A 19102-nucleotide genomic window follows, 5' to 3' on the forward strand; every position below is an offset into this window, starting at 1 on the left:
GGATTTTTGGGATGGTTTATTACCTCTGGAGTGCCAGCAGCATCCTGACCCCAGACACAACTGCTGGGCTTACCAAAAAAACAGGAGAAGCAGCAGCTCTGTGGCCAAAAGCATTTGGCCTCAAGAAGGTTTCCCAACGTTGATGCTCTCAGGAAGCTCTCAGGGGCTGCCCATCCCGAGGGGCCAGCGTGGACCCCCCAGACTAGGCAGCCACGGAGCTCCTTCCTCTCACCCACGAAGCTCAGTCAGGTTGCTGTCCAAACACAGTTTGAGGACAGGGCCACAGGACAGGTATGGCCCTCGGCTGCTAAACCCCACTCCAGGGGGAGCAACACCTTGGCTTTGTCTTTTATCTTGCAGGCTTGGAAGCGACATCACAAAGCGGCGCCGGCGGTGCCGCCGCCTCCAGCCCACCGCCGGGGGGGGAGGCTCCCCAGGTCCAGCAGGGAAGCAGCCAGCCGGTCCCTGGCGCTCACCAGATGGATATCAACATCTGGCAGGTGTTGGAAGACATCCATATCAGCTCCACCAGCCTGAACTGCAGGTAGCCGAAGACGAAGCCGGAGAGGACGTCGGTGATGTGGTGCCGGCCGATCATGACGCGGGAGAAGCCGACGCAGAGCGCCCACAGCACCAGCAGGATGCGCAGGGGGATGGCCAGCACCAGGTGGTTGAGGAAGAACTTGGAGAGCATGGCCACCCTGCTGGCGTGCCCCGCGGGGAAGGCGTAGGTGTCCATGGTCAGGTAGTCCAAGAGGCCAGGGGTGACGTCGAAAGGGCCCTTCCGCTTGGCCAGCTTCTGCAGCCCCGCCACGATCATGATGTCCAGCAGCAGGGCTGCAAAACCAGAGCGCAGCAGGGAGAGGTCAGAGGCACGGGCGAGGAGGGAGAGGTCAGGGGCAGGAGCAGAGGCAGAGGCGAGGAGGGAGAGGCGAGGAGGGAGAGGCAGAGGGCGAGGTGAGGAGGGAAAGGTCAGGGGCAGGAGCAGAGGTGAGGACGGAGAGGTCAGGGGCAGAGGCAAGGAGGGAGAGGTCGGGGCAGAGGCAAGGACGGAGAAGCAGAGGTGAGGAGGGAGAGGTCAGAGGCAGGAGCAGAGGCAGAGGTGAGGAGGGAGAGGTCAGAGGCAGGAGCAGAGGCAGAGGTGAGGAGGGAGAGGTCAGGAGCAGAGGCAGAGGTGAGGAGGGAGAGGTCAGGAACAGGAGCAGAGGCAGAGGTGAGGAGGGAGAGGTGAGGAGGGAGAAGCAGAAGGAGAGGTAGGAGAGGTAGGTTACTGAACCCTCCCTGATCACCCATGGGAAAGGATAACACCATCATCAGAGAGGAGAAATCCCAACTGCAGAGGCAAGAAATCCCCCTGGGAGGAAGAAAGCAACTGGCAAAGGTAAAATTCAAACCCTTTTGGCCCTCCAGTCACTGGACTGGGTGTCTCTGTTCTTGTCCTCCAGCCCTGTGACATCCCTGTGTCTGTTCTTGTCCTGCACTCCTGTGTCCCTGCAGGGCTGCAGCCCATGGTGGGAAGCCTGGCACTCAGCAGAGCCTTTCTCTGCACTTTGGGATTTGCTGATATTTTGGGGAAGGAGGCACTTCAAAGGCTGCAGAGCCCTGGAGCAGCCACTGCCAGGGTGTCCTGTTCAGGGTGAGTGCCACCAGCTCAGCTCACAGCCACTGAGGCCAAGGGGTGCTGGGGCTGGCTGGCCATCACAGGGCTACCTCCCTGTGGCTGGGCAGCCACCCAGCCCTGCTCATGCTGGGCTTCCCAAATCACCCTCAGCCCAGCTCCTCACCCCACCAAGGTGACCCTGCACAGCCTCCACTCAGCAAAGTGCTGCAGGAGCTGATTGCAGAGCTCAGGGGCTGCTGTGCTGCCCATGGGTCCCCTCTCACCCTGGACAAGTGCTGGGTGAGAGCTGAAGCTCTGGGACACAACCTTGGGAGCTCAGCCTGGTGCAGTTGCTTCAGAGAGCTGAGGCACCACCGCTGCCCAGAGAAGACTCCAGCCCAAGCTGCTCCTGCTGAACTCAGCAGCTTGTTGCATTGCTGGGGAGCCCAGCCAGGACTCAGCAAGCAGCCTGAAGGAGCCCCAGTGTCTCCTGCATGGTGCTCAACAGACCTGCCACCGACCATTCCCCACCCAGAGACCAGCAGCATCCCCCCAACCATGTGCCCTGCTGACTCGTGGTGCTCCCCCCGGGCCCATCTTGCCCTTACAAGATTGTTTTAAAGGTCAAAGTTGACGCCAGGGCAGCTGGAGGGCTGCAGGCATGAGCTCGTGGAGGTGTTCAGGGCACGGAGAGGAAGCCAAAGAGCTGTTTTAATAATCCTTTCATTCAGCAGATGAATGAAATGGGCTTTCAGTACTGCTAGGTTTGATTTTCATCAAGTGATGCACAGAAAGCCTCCTCTGCACACAGCTCGGGGTCTGAAGGCAGCGACTGCGCTAAACCCGGGGGGTTAATTTGCCCTTAAAAGAAGGAGAAGAACCCTCCAGATGCCTCCTTTCCTGTCACCTCCCCCTGCACTTTCTGTTCCTTTCATGCAGCAACTTACTGATGAAACAGCCCCAGCAGCCTGCCCTGCCCCAGCTCCAGAAGCACAAGGGGGGGTCCCCACTGTTCTTGCCCAGCTCTGGGTGCCAGCAGAGCCCCCACCAAGCCCTGAGAGCCTCCCTGCATCCCTGTCCTATCCTGCTGCTGCTGCTGCTGCTGCTGCCGGGGGCCAGGCACTGCCAGAGTGAATCAGCACAACAGCTCTGCTGCCAGCAGCCCAGCCCTCCAAACACATCCAGACCCAGCCCTCCCCAACACATCCAGATCCAGCCCTCCCCAACACATCCAGATCCAGCCCTTCCAAACACATCCAGATCCAGCCCTCCCCAACACATCCAGACCCAGCCCTCCCAACACATCCAGACCCAGCCCTCCCCAACACATCCAGATCCAGCCCTCCCCAACACATCCAGACCCAGCCCTCCCCAACACATCCAGACTCAGCCCTCCCCAACACATCCAGACCCAGCCCTCCCCAACACATCCAGACCCAGCCCTCCCAACACATCCAGACCCAGCCCTCCCCAACACATCCAGACCCAGCCCTCCAAACACATCCAGACCCAGCCCTCCCCAACACATCCAGACCCAGCCCTCCAAACACATCCAGACTCAGCCTTCCAAACACATCCAGACCCAGCCCTCCCCAACACATCCAGACCCAGCCCTTCCAAACACATCCAGACCCAGCCCTCCCCAACACATCCAGACCCAGCCCTCCCCAACACATCCAGACCCAGCCCTCCCCAACACATCCAGACCCAGCCTTCCCCAGTACATCCAGACCCAGCCCAAAGCTGTGGCACTTTGGGACATGGCTTAGTGGCTGTGGTGGTGTTGGGCTGCAGGTTGGGCTGGATGACTCTTGGAGGCCTCTTCCAACCCCAGCAATTCTGTGACTGTGAAATATGGCCCCGGGAGGGAGCAGAGCAGGGAGCCTGCAGCTGCTTCCCCAGCCTGCACTTGCGCAGCGCAGCTCCCCGGAGGCAGACAAAGCTGTCAGAGGCAGAGCAGAGATGGCAGAGTGCCACCTGACCCAGGGGTGAGCTGAGAGGAGCAGGAAATTGCCATCTGATGCATTTTTTTCATCATGCCCTGACCCCATTGCATTGCATTGAAAACAGAGGCAGCACTGGAAGCAAGATGCAGGTAGTGGTGGATGTGGAGGAGCAAAGGAAGGATTAGCTCTTGCTCCTCATTGCTTCCTTCACCTTCTTCTGAAAGAAGAGACAGAACCTCCCCTTTGACCTGGTGTTAATGGAAATAATCCTTCAGATTTCCACTGCAAACCCACCTCAAAGAGCTCTCTTCACAGCCAAAACTTCCTGAGAGCACAAACCCAATGGGCAAGTCTCACCTGCCTGCCACGGGTTTAGCATCAGAGATGCCCTTGGTGTGGTAAACAGCCAACACCTGGCATCAGACAGGGACTGAGCTGGAAGAGAAGCCCCTGGGCACAGCTTTTCTATCTATTGACAAGCAAAGGACAACAATTCTCTGCCCTGCTCCCACCACCCAAGGGTAGCAGCTCACCAAGAGCAGGCAGGAGGGAGGAGAGGTGAGCCCTGTGCTGGCCAGGCACCAGGACAAGCCCCAAGCAAGGACACAGCAGTGCCAAGCCAAAGCCCAGGCTCCTATTTAAGAGAAGCTGAAACGCTTGGATGTCTCCTGTCACCATCAGGTCCTTCCTGTCCCAGTGCCTGAGGAGCCTTCTCTGCTGCCATGCCTCTGGAAGGGGGCTGGAAGAGGCTGGGGATGCAGCGAGCACCCTCGGGGGCATCGCCGGAGCCAGGCAGCGTCTCCAGGGACGGGGGGGCAGATTCCAGCTGAGATGTTTACATAAACAAGTTATCAAAACCACAGCTGAAAACCAACCTGGGTGCAGTGCTGGGGACAGGGAGGGGGGAGGAGAAGAGGAGAAAGCCAAAACAGCCCTTGGCCTCGTCTGCTCCTGCAGCCCTGGCTCACATGACTTCATGCAGATGGGGCTGCTGGGCTGAGACCAGGCTGCTCTCCAGAGCCAGGCTGTGGGATCAGCATCAAAACCAGTCACAGGCTGGGCTCAGCCTCCCAGAAGTGTGGCTGAGCACGTGGGGAGAGGAAAAGGGGGAGGTAAGTGCCCAGGAATGAAGAGAATCATAGAATCATAAAGGCTGAAAACTCCTCTAAGATCAGCGAGCCCGGGAGGCACACAGGGCTGGGAGCAGAGGTGCAGCAGGCAGCCCCCTCTGCCCAGCCTCAGCCCTCTCTGCCCAGCCTCAGCCCCCTCTGCCCAGCCTCAGCCCCCTCTGCCCAGCCTCAGCCCCTCTGCCCAGCCTCAGCCCCCTCTGCCCAGCCTCAGCCCCTCTGCCCAGCCTCAGCCCTCTCTGCCCAGCCTCAGCCCCCTCTGCCCAGCCTCAGCCCCCTCTGCCCAGCCTCAGCCCCATGCTAAAGCAGAGCCAAGCTGGTGAGAACTCCTCTCCTGGGCTTCTGAGCCTGCAGCCTGCTCTGACCTGGTGCCACCACGCTGGGGGCCACGGCAGCCCTGCTGAGCTGTGGCAGGCTCCTGGCAGGCAGCTGAGGCCAGGTGCAGGGAGAGGCTGGCTCTGGAGGGCCTGGCTTTCCCAGGCCAGCCAACCTGCCTCAGGAGTGAACCCTTGGACAAATGTCCCCATGCCCAGGGGAGAGGCCAGTTTCCTCCCTAATTTCAATTCATGTTTTTCTACCTTTTTGCTTCCTTTCTTTCTTCCCCCTCACCCCCCCTTGCATGCCCTCTCCTGCTGCTTCTGAACTTCCCAAGCCTCCTGCAGGCATCAGGCTTCCTGACCTGGAAAATGAGTCGTTTGCAGCCTTGTCTAGTTGATGTTAATGAAAGATGCAGGTTTCAAAAGCATCTTCATCCTCACTCCAGTGAAGCTGGTGGCAGCTGGAAGAGGTCCACCCCTCTGGAAGTGAACCTCTCTCCTCCCTTCTCTTCCCCAGGGGGGGTACTAGTGGGTGTAAGGGCAGACAAAAGGCACAGATGGCACAGCACAGTGGAGAACCACGGAATCAGGCTCTGGGGAGCTTTGGGGGGAGGTTATTTCTTTGGCTGAAGAAGCAGCAGAGTGGAGCAAGTGACCACAGGGATGGGGAGGGGGAGATGGTGGAAAGCAGCATTGTGCAATTAATTAAGAAAAGGGGAAAAAAAAAGAGGAAGAAAGAAAGAAAGAAAAAAGGCTAAAAATAGAGCTGCTATATCCTAGCTGATTAGAAACAGCCCCCAAGTGCACACACAGCCTGCCTGGAGTCCTCCTCCACCCCTGGGAGCTGGGCAGTCTGCATCTCAGCAGCAATTACTGAGCAGGCTCTGCACAGCCTGGGGATGGGAGGTGGGTGAGAGGGTGAGGGCAGAGAGGAGAGCTCCTGCTGGTGGCACAAGGAGCTGAGAGCCATGGAACCATCCAACTGTTTTGGTTGGGAGAGGCCTTTCAGATCCAGTCACAGCCAAGTTAACCCAGCACTGCCCCCAGGAGGGCTCAGCTGACCCCAGGAGGGCTCTGACAGCTCACAAAGCCCTTGGGTACACCTTGGCAGCAGCTCAGGTGCCATCAGCACCTCCCCAAAGCACTCACTGCACCACCACCAGCAGGATGGCACTGCCTGGGCTGAGCTGGAGGGAGAAAACTGCCTTGGGCTGGTGGCCAACAGCATCTCCCAGCCCACAGAGGCTGGGCTCCTGGTTGGACTCACTGCTGCTTGGGCTTGTGCTTGCTCCCTGCTGCCCTCAGTAAGGCAAAAAACCACTGGGGCTGATTCTGTGGTGCTCAGAGGACCTCCAACCATCACATCTCACGGAGCATTAGACCTGGGGCTGCTCTCCCAGCATCCCTGTACAGACAGAAACGGAGAGCAAGACCAGAGCTGCATGAAGACATGGGCAGGAGAAAGAGGCAGTTCACATCACTCCCTTCTCCCATCCCCATCCTCCACCGAGGCTGGCCGCAGCGGGATCCCCGCTTGCTGCTCCTCCCGGTGCCTCCCCGGCTGCCCAGCGCCTGCCTGCCTCCCTCCCCCCCGGCTCCTGTCAAGGCTGGTTAGAGGCAGCCACACTCACCCGCCTCCTGGCATCTCCCTTCGGGCCACAGCCTGGCTCAGCTGCCCCGGCAGGGCTGGCTCTGCCCCGGCAGGGCTGGCTCTGCCCCAGGGGAGCAGCCACTGTCCCCTGCGAGCCGCAGGCAGGGGCAGGGGAAGCTGCTCCCGGCGTGACAGACAGGAGGATGACTCATTTCCCATCTTTTATTCCCCCTCTTCCCATTCAGCAGCCCTCGCACTCCTTTTCTCTTTGGCTCTGCGCTCAGGCTCTGGAACATTTCTCCTGCTGAGGGCTGGGTTTCAGCTCTGCTGCAGCTTCCCCAGGGGCTGCACACTGATGGCTGCAGCGTCCTCAGCACCCAGCCAGGACCTGAACTCCTCCGTGCTGCCCAGTACCAAAGGGCTGCCACAGGGATAATGACAGAGACCCTATGCAGGTCCCTGGCAATGCACTCCCCAGCAGCCTGCTCCAGCCACAGCCAAACGGGTGCCAGCCTGCCACTGACTGTCCTTTACCAAGGGACACTGCAGTCTCACCAGCCTGCCCTGCAGTGAGCAGTTTGCACTCGCCTGAGAGGAAGCAGAGGAGGAAGGGGAGGGGGCAGGGAAGCTGGCAGAGCTGGGCATTGCTCACAGATGCCTGAGCTCATCAGCTGTGAAAGGATGAAGGATGAGGACAGCACCCACCAAAGGCCCAGGGACTTTACCTGCCGTGTCTGGGCAGGACAACAGGAGGCAGGGCAGCAGCCTGCTGCGATGGAGAGCAGCATTTAACGCCAGGCTGGACCTGTGTCTAGATGCTGGCTGTGATGTGGGCAGCTGTGTGGGTCCCCCTGCCCAGCACCCACCACGGGTCAGTCACGTTGGCCTGTTTGACATCTAAAGGTTTCCACCTGGCTGGGTAAAGTTGCTGAGATCTCAGTGGGGACTGGCAGAGCTGGGAGGGGAGCAGGGCAGGGGCTGGCCCTTCCCCAGGGACCAGATTTTCCAAGGAGGGAATGGTTCATGCAGGGTGCCAGCTCCTGGGCTGCTCTCTCCCCTTCCCTGCAGAAACATCAACTGCCCTCTCTAGCTCAGAACATCCCCAGCCTCACAGTGGGAAAATGAGAGGGCAAAAATAGACACATCTGGCCCCAGAGCATCTCTTAGCTCTTGGCTTAGCAAGCCCTGCTGCCTGCAGACTGATCCAGCAGCCAGGCAGCTCCTCAGCCTCTCTGCTGGGTCTGAGCTGCTGAGCCCTGAGGCTGGAGAGGACCAGTTTGTCTCCACTGCCTGGGCACTTCATCTGCTCGGTGACCTTTACCAGCAGCAGGCTGCACCAGCTGCATTTCCACCACAGGGACTCCACAGGCAAGCATGGCAATACCTGAAGCACCTCTGCACCGGCAGAGAGGGGTCAGAGGGGGCTCAGGGGGGTGGTGAAGGCATTGCTCACTCTTCCCTTCCTAACCTACCACATTCCTGCCCGTCTGATCCTGCTTGGAAGCTGCCAGGTGGGACTGCAGGGGTCCTGGGGTGGGACTGCAGGGGTCCTGGACATAGAATCACAGAATCATTTCAGTTGGAAAAGAGCTTTAAGATCATCAAGCCCAAGCTAATATTGGTGCTAAACCATGTCCCCCAGGAGCACATCTACCTCGGCACTGTGCATTTATAAATATAGCTATTTAACATAAATAAAGACACGTCTCTGTGGCTCAGATAAGTCACAGCTCTGCAGGGGACTGTGCCTCACAATGTCGTGGCTTGGTTCCCAATCAGACTGAAGCTAGGTCAGCGCTCAGGGAGCAGGCTGGAGAGAGCAGAAGCTGCCTCCTTGCCGACCTTCAGGAGTGGAGGAGCGACCCTGGCTCTCCTCCGGTGCTCCTCCACCCATGCTCCGCCCGCCGCTGCGCCCCCCGCCCGCGGCACCGCTGGGCTCGGCGCTGACAAATGCTCAGCGACAGCAGCAGGGAGCCAGCCCCCCGCACCCCCACCCCGCAAGGGCGCTGCTGATGGCTGAGGAGTGGGACCTGTGTCACTGAGGACAGCAGCGCTGCCTCTGCCGCTCTGAACAGCTGCTTCAGAGCCACGACCAAAGAGCAGCTCATCAGTGGTGCCCAGTGACGGGACAAGGAGCAGTGGGCACAAACCGGAACCCAGGAGACTCCATCTGGGCAGGGGGAGAAACTTCTTTGGTGTGAGGGTGCTGCAGCCCTGGAGCAGGCTGCCCAGAGAGGTTGTGGAGTCTCCTTCTCTGTAGAGATCCCAAACCCAGCTGGGCATCCTGCTCCTGGGCAAGCTGCTGTGGGTGCCCTGCGTGAGCGTGGGGCAGGACTGCATGGTCTCCAGAGGTCACTCCCAACCACACCATGCTGGGATTCTGGGCTGGTGTTTCAAACCAAGCACAAATAGGTATTCTATGTGCAAGGGTTAACCAAGCAGATACCTTCTGACAGCAGAGGCAGAGGTGGAACTGGCTCCAAACACAAGAGGTGAGGTTCACCTGAGCAGCCACCTGGGTCCCTGTCGCAGCAGGAGGATGCCTGGACCTGGAGAGTCCATCAGGCTGAGGAGCTCCTTCTGCTTAGCTTGATAAATAGGAGGTGAAGAAACGACTTGAGCACCATCCAAAGCACTGAAAGGCAGAGGAGATGTTGGCTGCAAGAGCTCCTCAGCTGAGGAAACGAGGCAGGGAGACAGCTGCAGCGAAGGGAAGAGTCCAGCTGCGAGCAGAGCCCTGTGAGCTTCACCTACCACTGCAGCCAGACAGAAACGGCTCTGACACGTCCCCCTGGCTGGTAATTGTCCATCAGATTGAGTGCTTGGGGCTTTTTATTTGTGCCTCACCCTCAACAAACTGAAGAGGAATAAATCAAGGGATGTGCCACAGCCTGCATTTTGCCCTGGGTTAGATCAATGATCCAAATGTTCTCTGCTGGCTTTGCAGTCAATGAATCACTAAATTTGGATCCACATCCTCACCAGATGGGTCAGAACCGAGGGACTGCTTCCCTCCCCCCGAGGTTGAATGAGGATTCTGTCTGGTTCTGAAGCAGAGCTGGGAATTTCAGGGTCAGTTTTCTATCTGTTTGCCCCTCCCCTCCCCCCCCCTTCAATTGCAAGGGCCAAGGGATTTCCTCAGCTTTCCTGTGAAGCCCTTGTGACTGCAGGGGAAAGCCTGGACAGCCCCAAGAGTTCCAGCCCCGGCAGGGAAAGAAAATGAAGCCTCAACCTGGGAGTTTTCCTGAGGTATGATCTTCTCAGCTTGCCCAGGGGGTGCAGACTTCCCTCCTGACTCTTCAACAGGCAGAGCTGGCAGTGCTGGGATGGCCTTCCTGAAAGCAGCCTCTGGCAGAGGGACTTTGACAGTGGGCACAGATGCCTGATCTCTTCCCTCCTTTCAGTAACAGAGTCTGAGCAGCTTCCCTGGCTGTTTGGCACTTGCTGGAAAGATCATGATGAGAAGGAGGATCAATAAATTCCATCACAGCTGACAGAGGGGGGGGAGGACATGGCTCGGGGTGGCTGATCAACATCTGCAGCCGGCACGGATGCAGCGCGCCAGGGGCAGACCCCTCACCCGAAATGCTCCTGCCTGGGCTGGCAAAGCTCCTGCCAAGAGCTCCTCGGGCACAAGGGCCCCCCCTCCATCTGCAGTGGTGCTTCTGCCAGGTTCCCAGTCCCATTTCAGCAGTCTCCTGTCTCCTCGCCTTGAAAGCCTGATTGCAAATCCTCCCCAAGTGCTCTCTGCTGGGCTGGCTCCCTGCCCAGAGACTGCATCAGAAATTCTGCTTGATGGATCAAACCCTGAGCCAGCAGGGGGAAGGGAGGAGAGCCAGGGGAGGCAGGGAAGGAAGGGGTACCGTAGACAACCCCAGCTTCCCTGCTTCCCTCTTCCCAGGGGATCAGGGAAACACCAGCAGGTTCCCTTCCCTTTAACTTGTCCCTGCCCAGGAGGGCTTCACACCAAATCCTGATGGATTTGATCCACAGAAAAGCAGCAGCAAGAGGGACCAAGGGTGCCAGATGCAGGAGGAGCCTTGCCATACCCTTCCTGTTTGCTGATGAGACCTCATCCCATGGGGGTCTTTTGAGGTCCCCCAGTCCCACAGTCCCCAGGCAGACTTCTTCCTCCATCAGCAGTGCAGGTACCACAGCAACAGCTGCTGAGGTATTTGGAGCTCCTGGCTGCAACCTTAAATATCAACCCAAGGCCACACTCAGCAGGGATCTGCTCAAGCTCTGCTGAGGAACCTCTGAGAAGAGCAGCTCAGGGCACCTTGGTCAGTGCCAGCAGTTTGTGGGACCACTCAGAGGGCAAAGCAGAGCCCTTTGGTGGTTGCCAGACCCGTGGGCTGTCAAGCTGTGTCCTGCTCCATCACACAGGTTAACCATGTTCTCCCCTGGCAGGGGGAGGGGAGGGATGGGAGTGATGTGTCTAGGCAAGGGAGCAGGACTCCAGAAATGCCCTGAGATGCCTGTGGGCACCACATGTGAGCTCAGAAGACCTGGAGGTGCAGCCAGTGCTAGGGCCAAGCTCTGCCAGTGACCACCAGACACTCCAGAGTTTCAGCATGACCTGGAGGTGGCTTTGCCTTTGGCCTCCTCACATGGTGGCAGGAGGACAAGGAAACCTTTCTTGGTTTTCAGCCAAAGGTGGCAGCAGCTCTTCATGGGGATCTGAAACACTTTGGAGTCAAAGAGGTCAGTCTGCAGGCTCCAAACCCATCAAAGACTCCTGGGTCAAGAGGTGTCTGGCTGCTGTTAGTCACCTCCTATTTCATCCTCGTGCCCTTTCAGATGGAGCTGCTCCTCTCAGCGAGAGGTTGACCCAGCAGACCGAGGAGCCCCTGGAAGATCTGCTGACGCTGGCAGGCTCCGCATCACGCTGCTGCTATTCTGGCTTCCTCCCCGCCATGGCCTCCCTTGGTTAGATGTCACAGCAGCAGGACACTCTCTCCCAAAGGCAGAGGGGAGACAGGGCAGCCACCACTGTGCTTTTCAAGCCAGTTCAGCACAGCCTTCTCCCTTGGCAACTTGGGCAAAAGAACCTGGGGCCACCTTGTAGAGCCTGTGGAGTGCCATGGTCAGTCCCTCTGGACAGGATGTCCCTTTCCTGAGGTGCCTTTGAAATGAAATGTCCCTCTGGCCCCCCAAAAGGCTCCCTGGGGAGCAAAGACCTAGATCCAAGGTTTTCAGTTTCTCTTACAAACCAAAAGCAGAAGCTCCAGCTGCTGGGGCTTGGGGGAGGAGGAAGCATCACAGCCAGATGAGACAGCAGCTGGTCACAGGGAACACTGCAGCAACTGAGCCCCGTGCCAAAGGCAGAAGAGCAAGAAGAGCAAAGTCCCCAGGTAGACATGGCCAGGGTGGTTGGGCCCAGGATCTAAGGCAAGTCACACCTAGAGCTCAGCCTGCTCACTGGTGGGACATCAGTCCACATGAGTGGGATGGGCCCTGCTCAGCTGGGAAGGCAACTCCTTAACACATCCCAACCTCCAGGAACAAGGAGAACCACCACTGCACAGGAAAGGACTAGCAGGAGAGACAGAAAGATCCCAGCCTGTCTGCACAGCCTCTGGGTCAAATTAGCTCATGGAAATGGGGACAGCAGCAAGAAAAGTCCTCGTGGGAAGGAGGATGCAAGACCAACCCATGGCAAGGAAGGAGGTAGAACTCCATCACACAGCGTCTGAGACATGGAGCCAGGGTCTGCTCAAGAAGGTGGTGAGGGCATGGAAATGTTTGGGGTTTTTTTTTTGCTCAAGGGTATCCTCAGGAATTGACCCAGATAGCAAAGATCAAAACCTTGACATTTTCCTCACCTATCAAACCAGCAGAGGTTAACTAAAAGGCATCGTCGCTGGTAGCCACCTGCACACTTCCTTGCTTTGGATGTTCAGCCCTGCCCTACACTGGCCCAAGGACCTCCCCCTACTCCCTCCACCAACTGCCAGGACTGCTCCATGCCTCTGAGACCACTTTGTGCTACATCCACCACCCGTGGAACCCAGGACTGAGAGGGCCCAACGAGTGGAGCCTTCACCATAAAGGTCACTCCCTGCTCCTGACCACATCGGTGGCTGGGAGCAGCCAGAGGAGGAGTCCCAGGGCTGCTGTCCCTTGTGACCGGGGCTGGGCTTTCCCGGTGGGAAGGAAGGAGCTTTGCCACTCACCTAGCAGCAGGTTCATGAGGACCTCTTGGCCTGCCAGCGTGCTGCTCTTCACCAGGCAGATGAGGGTACCTGCGATCCAGGGGATGCCGTGCCCCGTTATCCCCAGCAGGCTGATCATGGAGCGGGCACCACCCCAGGAGGAGGCTCTGTTGGCACACACGCCCAGCCTCTTGGACATGCAGATGTCGATGGCCAGCAGGGAGTTGAAGGCAATTCCCTTGAAGGAAGGGTTGAGCTGCATGCAGTCCTCCTCGGGCAGCTGCTGCGACTGCCTCCGCTCCTTGGCGCTGCCGTTCTGGGCAGCGGCTGCCCCAGCCTGGCCGCTCTGCTTCCTGCCGGAGCCTCTGCCCTCCTGGTTCCCCTTCAAGGGCTGGTTCAGGGAGAGGAACTCAGCCCTGTTGAGGACATTGCTCCTGTCCCTGGCCCTGGAGCGTGCCTGGGATGCTGGCATTGCAGCCTCTCCACCACAACCTGCTCTGCGAGCACCGGCAAGGAGAGAGAGCCTTCTGCTCCCTGCAGGAAGCTTCCCCCACTCCCACCCTCACGAGCCGTGGGTTTGGGAAGCACCTCGGGTTCCCCTCTCTCGCAGTTGCCCCCAGCACAGCCTGCAGCTGTTAAATATAGAGTAAGGAATGCACATGGCTGTTTACTTCATGGGCCTAGCAAGCTTGGGAGGAAAATTAATGCCAGGCTTGGCAGCCACTCCAGAGCCAGGGAAAAAGGTTAAACAGCCAATAGATTGGCAGCAGAGGAGGGAAAAGCATCGTGCCAAAGGTTGGTTGCTTCTGGCCTGGTCTATTTAAATCTGCCAATTGCTTATCTCCTTGGGCTGCAAGGGAGAATGGGAAGTGTAGTTTGGGGGTTTGGGTTGGGTTTTTTTTGCTCTGCAATTCACATTGCAAGGTCTGAGAATCAGAGCAGGAGGAGATCAGGGCATCCCCCCACCACCACCCTCCCCAGGGCAGCTGGCATGGCTCCTAAGGTGGGCTGTGCCACCAGGCTGTGCCAGCACTGAGGCTGGGCACTGCTCAGGGGCTGCCCCCCAAGGGGCTCTCCCCAGATGTCTTCTCTGCAACATCTCACCCCCTGCAAGGGCATCCTGAGCTCCACCTTCCTCTCCCTGCCATGGGCACCTGCCACACACCACCAGCCCCATCCTGCCTCCCCACTCACCCCTGCAGCTGCTTGCACCACTCACCCTGCTCCCAGAGCAGGGAGAAGCATTGCTGGGCTCCTGATGAACAGGGACACAGCACTGCTAATGAGCTCACATCCTCCTGCCCCAGCACTGAGCCTGCCCTCAATCCCACAGACATCCCTGCTGTGCCATCCAGCGTCCTGAGCCTGTGTCAAGAGCAGGGGGCAGGTGGTGCCCACATCCCAAAGCTGTGGATGGCATCAGCAGCACAGGTACCAGTCTCAGGGGAGTGGGCATCATGACATAGGGAGGAGGAAGGCTTATGCCAGGCCCCTGGAAGTCCTCCTGCAAAGGACAGGGAAGATCTCCCATCCCTCCTACCAAAGGGCTCCATCACTTTGCCTGTGCTAGGCTGCTGTCAGCCTCCCAGCTCCCCACCCTGGCTGGGGTGAACCCCTCTGAGATATCTTCCACCCCTGAGCCCCTGAGGATATCCTGCTGGTGCTCATAGCTCCACTTTACAGGTCTGGATGATCCTGCTGCACTCCCTGAACCACAGCTGGGTGGACCTAAGCCTCAAGCACTGCTGGGGGAGACTTTCCATCACCTGCCTGAGGGACTCGCTGCACCATCCGCCTGGGCTACCACCCCTGAGCGACCTTCCCTAGGCCCTGGGCTGTCACAGCTCCACACCACCCACATGCCCAAGGAATGGGATTATTGCTGTGCAAACAGGCTGGAAATCCCCCAGGGACAGGGGAGGGAAGAAGATGAATATTGCCCTGAGGAGCAGAACAGACATCTCTCGGTGCCAGTGACATTTGCCTGCACAGATGGCCACTTCCAGAGGTCAGAGCTTGCCTGTTCCCTGGGAATCAGCCCCTAGGTGTCTTTAAAAGTCCTGTCCAAAATGCACCAGAGAGAGCAATGCAAGGTAATGAGATTGATTCTCTACTTTCTTTGCACTTTTTGTCCATGCTTAATCCATCATTGTCTAGATGAGCATCCAGCCTCTGCCCCTCTGACTGGCAGGAGGTGAGGGCCACACCTGGCCAAGCGAGTGCCAGAGGTCCTGGGGAGCTCCTGCCCCTGGGCTCTGCTCAGATTTCCCCTGTAATGATGCAAAAGAAAATATCAGACATCAATTTATTTCTGGATCTCACCCTCCAGGAGCCTGCCCTGGCCTGTGGTGATGATGACCCTCACTGGAGGAAGAGGATCCCCTCCCTCCTCAGGCACCCCCACCCCGCCCATAAACCACAGCCCTCTTGAGTTCAGGTACCACCTGGGGCTGTGGCATCCCAGGGGCACACACACAGAAGCTGCCACATCACTGACACCCCCCAGCTCCCAGACCCATCCCACTGCCTGGCTCCAAGGCACCTGGAAGATCCCAGCCCACCTGGAGACCACCATCAGCACAGCTTGGCCATAGCTGTCACCTCCTTGCTGGGTGGCCTCCCTGTTTCTCCAGCTCTCTGCAGGGCTGCAGCTCTCTGGGGCTCAGCAGACAGCAGCCTGCAGAGGGTTAAAGTGCTGGTGGCCAGCAGCCTGCAGAAACCGAGAGACTGATCTCTGCTCCTGCCCAGCCCTGTGCCAGGGCTGCTGAGCTATTGCTGAGCTTGTTCCTCAGGAGCTGTCAGAGGGAAAGGAAAAATACCCTGAGAGCCCTGGGAGTTAATTTAATCTGGTGCCTGTCCCTTCTGCTGACACTGACAGGAGGGAATTTCTCTGCCTCACACACAGAGCTGCCCCAGCCTCCCAGCCAGGAGCCAGCCCCCCAGCCCCAGCGGGGAGAGGATGGAGGAGGAAGGGCAGAGTGGGATGGAGGCAGTGCCAACTGTCAAAGCAATTTGTCTGTCCTGCAGCCAGGCTGTCACTGATGGTCCCAGATGGGGAGGGAAACGTGTCCCCCCCCAAACCAGGGGTTATAAATATCCTGCTAAACCTGCAGACAGCCTCCCAGATCTGGGGGGGATATTCCAGGCCTGACACCTGACCCACCTGGAGAACACCCAGAGGGACAAATCCAGAGGGACAAATCCAGCCTGCTCCATGCACCTCGACTGTGCCCTCTGCCTGCCCACCCAGCCCAGCCTGCCTGGGGGCTGCTGGTCACAGTGACCTCTGCTCAGGGATGTCCAAGGACAGGACAAGGGGCACTGGGTGCCAGCTGGAGCAGAGGAGGTGCCACAGCAACAGAAGAAAAAACTTGTTCACTATGAGGGTGACAGAGCCTGGAGCAGGCTGCCCAGAGAGGCTGCAGAGTCTCCTTCTCTGGAGACTTTCAAGACCCACCTGGATGTGTTCCTGTGTGAGCTGCCCTGGGTGAGCCTGCTCTGGCAGAGGGCTTGGACTGGATGATCTCTGGAGGTCGTTTCCAAGCCCCAACCTTCTGTGGTTCTGTGAAGAAGGAAGCTTGGCCAAAACAAACCACAATGGTTTGGAGTATTCATGGCACACAGAGCAGGGCCAGGCAGATCCCAGCCCTGGTGGGCTGGGTCTAGATGCTGCTGTTCAGAGGATGGAGAGGAGATCCTGCCTCTGAATAAACCTGGAAAACCTGCTGGCAGGACATGGAGGAACCCTGCAGGCCTTGCTGCTGGGGGGGGACCACTGCAGGGACAGAGCGTGGCGATGCTAGGCTGAGATGCATTAAATGAGCAGCAGAAGGCAACACAGCTCCCAGCACCAGCAGCCACTCCTAATTCTGGCTTATCACAGCTTGGCCTCACATCTCCAGCAATCCCATCAGTGATCCCACCAGGCTCGGGCACAGGAACCCTTCTGCACACAGCTTAGCACAGCCCCTCCCGGGTGTGCTAATGCCTTAATCACTCCCAGCAGCGCAGGGAGGCAGGCAGGACCCAAACCCAAAGACAACTCCAGCTGAGGATGAAAAGCTGATTTAATTAGGATGAGATAATGTCATTTCCTCGCTGACCAGCACACCAGAGGCAGCCAAGTGGAAGCAGGACCTGGCTGAAGCTTCAGTGGCACCAGAGCTGCAGAATGTGCAGTTTCACCAAATCTGTGAGGCTCTGGGAAGCTGTGAGGAGCTTGTTTGAAAGGTGTGAAAGAGCCTTGGAAATGTCAAAGGATTTCAGCACCTTCTGGAGGCTGCTGAAGCAACTGGGGACTTCGTTTGGAGGTGCTAATTTCATTCTTTCCTCTACTACGAGCTAGTAGAGTTGCTGGTGTGTGTAACTCGGTTGTGTTCCTGGGCTTGCAGGACAGGGACTCAAACTGTGTCCTCCACAGGGCCTGGGGAAGCTCAAAACAAGCATTTTGCCAATGCTTTGAGAAAGGTGCAGAAGAAAGCCATAACAACACACCCTGTCCTCTGCACCTGCAAACCACCCTGCCCTCATCTGTGCCATCCACTTGCCAGGAGCACCCAGCGGCTCCAGGCTCTCCTGCTGCCGGAGGGCAAGGTGGCAAGCACAGAGGGCTGGGAAATGCCTGCTGGCAGCACGGGGTGGGAAGGACTAACAGACACTGACCCAGCTCTGAGCTGCTGGAGGCACCAGCAAAGCCATTTTCACCTTTTGGCTCCCCAGGTTCCCTGCTGAAAAGCAGCTCAGGGAGGACACAAACCCAGAGCCCTCCGCAAAGCCTGACATGGGGCAGCTCTCACCGAGCTGGAAACACCTCCCCTGGGCTCAGCCTTGGAACCAGGACCACACAGCAGCTCTCACCAAGGAACTAAACACATCTCCCCTGGACTCAGCCCTCAGAACCAGGACCACACAGCAGCTCTCACCAAGGAACTAAACACATCTCCCCTGGACTCAGCCCTCAGAACCAGGACCACACAGCAGCTCTCACCAAGGAACTAAACACATCTCCCCTGGACTCAGCCTTGGAACCAGGACCACACAGCAGCTCTCACCAAGGAACTAAACACATCTCCCCTGGGCTCAGCCCTTGGAACCAGGACCACACAGCAGCTCTCACCAAGGAACTAAACACATCTCCCCTGGGCTCAGCCCTCGGAACCAGGACCACACAGCAGCTCTCACCAAGGAACTAAACACATCTCCCCTGGACTCAGCCTTGGAACCAGGATTCTCAGCTGGCTGTTTAGCAGCACCAGCAAGCAGCTTTACTCCTAAACTGTCCTTAATAGAAGTTTACAACTTCCCCATGGGCTGCTGCAGCCTCAGGTGCTGCTCATTCTCTTCTCCAGATATTCATAGAATCATAGTATCAGTCAGGGTTGGAAGGGACCACAAGGATCATCTAGTTCCAACCCCCTTGCCATGGGCAGGGACACCCCACACTAGATCAGCCTGGCCACAGCCTCAGCCAGCCTGGGCTTAAACACCTCCAGGGCTGGGGCCCCAACCACCTCCCTGGACAACCCATTCCAGGGCTTCACCTCTCTCATGGTGAAGAACTTCCTCCTCACCTCCAGCCTGAATCTCCCCACCTCCAGCTTCATTCCATTCCCCCCAGTCCTATCACTGCCTGAGATCCTGAGCAGTCCTTCCCCAGCCCTCCTGTAGCCCCCTTCAGATACTGGAAGGCCACAATGAGGTCACCTCGGAGCCTTCTCTTCTCCAGACTGAACAGCCCCAATTCCTTCAGTCTGTCCTCACAGGAGAGGTGCTCCAGCCCTCTGCTCATCCTCCTGGCCCTTCTCTGGACACCTTCCAGCACCTCCACATCCCTCTTGCAAGAGGGGCTCCAGAACTGGAGGCAGGACTCCAGGTGGGGTCTCCCCAGAGCTGAGCAGAGGGGGAGAATCACCTCCCTGGCCCTGCTGGCCACACTTCTCCTGCTGCAGCCCAGGCTCTGGTTGGCTTTCTGGGCTGCAAGTGCACACTGAGAGCTCCTGTTGAGCTTCTCCTCCCCCAGCACCCCCAAGCCTCTCTCCTCAGGGCTGTTCCCAGAGCTCTTCCCAGTCCCTGGGCTGCCCTGGGTTTCTGGTTGCTGGAATCGAAGCTCAGCCAGCCTGGGGCGTGGGCTTTGCAGAGGGGGAGACCACAGACTCTGCACCCAATCCACCGACCCAGCTTTCAAATCAAACTACATTACCCAGAATTCAGGGAGATGGGGGAGGAAATGCTGCTGGGCTCCTCCTCCTCCTCCTCCTCCTCCTCGTCTTCTTTCTTTTTTTTTTTTTTCCTCCCTTTCTTTTTTCTTTTTTTTTTTTTTTTCCCTTTCTTTCCTTTTTTTTTTTTTTTTTCCTTTTCTCCTTTTTT

General features: G+C 58.1%; 1 protein-coding gene across 1 annotated transcript; it reads right to left on the minus strand.

Moving 5' to 3' along the window:
• PLPP7 (phospholipid phosphatase 7 (inactive)) lies at nucleotides 1-13411 on the minus strand. The gene is made up of 2 exons (XM_068155979.1): nucleotides 12758-13411; nucleotides 1-837 (listed from the first exon to the last, which is right to left on the minus strand). Exons 1-2 carry the CDS (start codon nucleotides 13206-13208, stop codon nucleotides 473-475), a joined length of 816 nt encoding a protein of 271 aa, XP_068012080.1. The 5' UTR covers nucleotides 13209-13411; the 3' UTR covers nucleotides 1-472.
• Between the last annotated feature and the right edge of the window lie 5691 nt (nucleotides 13412-19102).

The sequence above is a fragment of the Melanerpes formicivorus genome, unplaced genomic scaffold (assembly GCF_026170545.1).
Source record: "Melanerpes formicivorus ecotype bairdi unplaced genomic scaffold, bMelFor1.0.p_v2 SCAF_33, whole genome shotgun sequence".
In the NCBI taxonomy this organism is placed as follows: Eukaryota; Metazoa; Chordata; class Aves; order Piciformes; family Picidae; genus Melanerpes; species Melanerpes formicivorus.

Coding starts and splice junctions, on each gene's coding strand:
- PLPP7 (XM_068155979.1), bottom strand. CDS start 13,208: ATGCCAGCATCCCAGGCACGCTCCAGGGCCAGGGACAGGAGCAATGTC. Junction 838..12,757: donor CCTCATGAACCTGCTGCTAG/GTGAGTGGCAAA, acceptor CTGGTTTTGCAG/CCCTGCTGCTGGACATCATG.